The sequence below is a fragment of the Rhinatrema bivittatum genome, chromosome 3 (genome assembly GCF_901001135.1).
Source record: "Rhinatrema bivittatum chromosome 3, aRhiBiv1.1, whole genome shotgun sequence".
NCBI lineage: Eukaryota > Metazoa > Chordata > Amphibia > Gymnophiona > Rhinatrematidae > Rhinatrema > Rhinatrema bivittatum.
Genome location: NC_042617.1, coordinates 322,038,040 through 322,041,324, shown reverse-complemented (window position 1 = coordinate 322,041,324; position 3,285 = coordinate 322,038,040). Strand labels below are relative to the sequence as shown.

Here is a 3,285-nt window from a genome sequence, read left to right as displayed (position 1 = left end):
ACAACATCTGTCTTGTGATGCCCATTTAATGTCAAGGACAGAATAGCTTTTAACACATTAGAAGAAGAATATCTGAGAGAAATAAAATCAGTTTGGTCAACTGATACTATATTACAAATGAGGGTGTTAATGTGAACAGCCAGCACAGCCGAAAGAATTTTAACATCTTGATTCAATAAGGAAATAGGCCGATATGATCTGTAGGATCTCTTTCTGGTTTTAAAAGGAGGACAATAGTAGCCAGATTATTCTCAAGGCCCATATGACCACACTATGGGAGGTGCTGATTAGCAGCTGGCCCTGTTTGAGTTGCCCTTCTCAATAGGCTGCTGAGCTCCAAAGTCTCTGCACATACTACTCGATTGCTGCGGATGGCGAATCCAGAGGGGGAAAATTGTAGGTAAGGTCGCTTTACTGCAGCGTTGGAAGGGGTCATCAGTTTTTATTCGAGGATATTTCACTATACTGTCTGATAACTGCTCACCAGGGTTTGATATGAAGGGGGGCCATCGCTGTCTAACTTGTGTAGTCAGCTTCTCACCAGCCTCTCGGAGGTGCAATGCACTGGCTTTGTAGCTGTCACACAAAGGGCTAGTTCATTACCCGTAATTACCTGTTGGGAGGTGCAACAGCACGCACATGTGGCATATATTGGTTAATGGCTGCACGCCCAGCTCTTTCATAGGCAATTACGCCCAACTCAATTGAGGTACATAGGCGGCGCGCACATCTTAATTAAAATAGATAGGCAGCGCGCACAAGTCACCCAGCGCGCACATTGCCGCATCAATTTTAATTATTGGCGCGCGTACTTGGTATTCGCGCTGATAGGATCAGATGTGCGCATAGGTTACGCCCCACTGGGGAGGGCCGCGTGCAAATTGAGATCACTTTAAAAAGATGGGCGGTCTACTCACTGGCCATCTTCACCATGGCTCAAGCACGTCCTGTTCTCCTCAGGAAGCCGAACTTCCTGCCAGCTGAGGTTGACATGCTGGTGGAGCATGTAATGCGGCACCAGGATCTGCTGTATGGTCCACAGTCTCGTACGGTGGGTGCATACAGGAAGGAGCAGATCTGGAGGCGGATCAGGCATGCTGTGAATTCCGTGTTCCATCTCAATCGCAGTATTGCGGAACTAATGCATAAGTGGCGGGACATGAGGAGACTGGTGAAGTGCAAGCAGGCCAGGCGCCTTGCAGAGGGAGAAAGGAGCCACATCACTTTCTCAGCCTCTGAGCAGCTGATACTGGGAACCATCTCGGAGGCAGCTGTGGGTGGCGTTGGCCAGATGGACACCATGCGCTGTGTAGGGCAGCAAGGTAAGCAGAACAACACCTTGGTCCATCCCCCTGTTATCCTATCCATGTATCTACTCACAGTATAGCAGCATATGTCTTCATGTACCTATAACTACTGATTACTGTTAACCTGTATAGCCAACACTGTGGCCATTTCAGGTACAGCAATCAGTATCCAGGATTGCAGCCAGGGCTGCTGTACTGATGTATGTACCAAGACAGCACAGAGCAATGCACAGCTCCACATTTGGGAGTACAGTGGCAGGACAGTGTGCACTGCTCTGGTTGGTGTGTATGGTGATGCAGTATATATGTGGTCATACAGCAGGCAGTATAGTGTACAGACTGTCTTACAATATTAGTGCATGTTAGTTATTATGGGCAATGTAGACTGTCTGAGTATCAGCTGGTGCACATGGGTAACAAGGCACACAATGCTGGCTTTTAACAATAGTCGTCAATGGGAGGGTGCATTTCTCTGGGAATTGATGTGAGGCATATGATCAATGTCACCAGCTCAGTATTGCAGGTTCAACCTTGCAAAGGGGGCCTCTCACTCTTCCCCCCCCCCCCTCCCCATTTCCTCCCTTCAGCCCCTTCCCCAATTGTTTCCCTTTCAACTTCCTGTACCGGACATGCCAACTTCACAGGTTACATAGCATATTGCACAGGTCATGGGCCCATGGATTGCATAAACAGTGGGGCTTGATTAGGTAGAGGGTTAAAGTGCAGCTCGTTCGACAGGGCTCTCTGTTCTAGGTCTGGCTGGAAAGTTACCACATTCCATGCAGCACACTGACAACCCTCTGGTGTCCAGAAGTGATTGTAGGGCAGGTGCTACATGGTGTGGTTGACAGCCACACTATGCCACACATGATACCCCAGGGGTGTCATGACAAGTGCTATGTGACTACCACTGTAGCATGTATCACATATGGAGCGAAGTACATCACACCCCTATTGTCAGTGTGCTAATTCCCATATGCTTTTAAATTTAGGGGAGCCAGATGATGAGCAACCCAGACCTGCACCTAGACGACCCCAACGGCTGTACCGGCGTCTGCGGGTGGTCCGTGACTCATCGGAAGAGGAGGAGGGGGAAGCCCGTGAGCACATGGAGCAGCCTGCGGAGGAGGAGGAGGAGGAGGAGCAGCAGCGGCAGGGAGAGGAGCCGGAGGACCCACTCGCTGAAATGGAACCTGATCGGCAGCAGGACAGCAGTGCGTCCGACCAGCCTGAGCCCCAGGCCGACCCGTATACCGGGCAGGCAGAGAGACTCCTACAGCAGGGCGCCGGCCTCTTGGACGCCATCTCTGGCCTGTCTGAAGTGGTGCAGCAGGAAGGCAGTGCCCTCCGTCTTACTGTCAGGGAGGGGTATGAGCGGCTTGAGGGGGCGCCTCCAAGACCTTTGCCGGGCTACTGAGCAGCAGACGGAGGTTTGGAGGGAGCTGCTGCAGCGCATGCCTCCCGTGCAGCCCCAGCCACCAGTGGCTCCGTGGCCTTTCATGCCTTACCCTCAACCTTATGGGCCTCCTTACCCATGGATGCCACCTGGCTCCGTGCAGAGGCGCCTGGTGTGGTACCTCCACCTGTTCCACCAGCTCCTCAGCCTCTTGCAGGCTATGCGTGGATGGCACCCCCACCCCCGCCTGCACCTCCTCTTCCACCACCAGCAGCAGAAGAGCCGTTGCCCCTGGCTATTCCTTCCTGTAGCCATGCCCCGGATGTGCCCCAGGCACCTCTGCCCTCTGAGGGTAGTGTACGCGGTGGGAGGAGTCCCCTGCGCCGGAGTACCCAGGGTGGGGCAGTCTAGGCTTTCTGAGGCTCGTAGGAGAGGACGGGGCAAGGAAGTGAACTGTGACAAGTTTTCAGTTGTTCCTTATTACTTTTATTTAATTATCACATTTTTCACACTTGTAAATAAATGCACATTTATCACCTACGAAAATGGCTTTCTATGAGACTGTTCCTTTCTCGTATCGCC

General features: G+C 52.0%; 1 protein-coding gene across 1 annotated transcript; it reads left to right on the top strand.

Annotated features, from left to right (window-relative positions):
* The first annotated feature begins 931 nt into the window (after positions 1-931).
* LOC115088587 (myb-related transcription factor, partner of profilin-like) lies at positions 932-2,724 on the top strand. Its single transcript, XM_029596844.1, has 2 exons — positions 932-1,322; positions 2,300-2,724. Exons 1-2 carry the CDS (start codon positions 932-934, stop codon positions 2,722-2,724), a joined length of 816 nt encoding a protein of 271 aa, XP_029452704.1.
* The last annotated feature ends 561 nt before the right edge of the window (positions 2,725-3,285 follow it).

Coding starts and splice junctions, on each gene's coding strand:
- LOC115088587 (XM_029596844.1), top strand. CDS start 932: ATGGCTCAAGCACGTCCTGTTCTCCTCAGGAAGCCGAACTTCCTGCCA. Junction 1,323..2,299: donor GCGCTGTGTAGGGCAGCAAG/GTAAGCAGAACA, acceptor TTTTAAATTTAG/GGGAGCCAGATGATGAGCAA.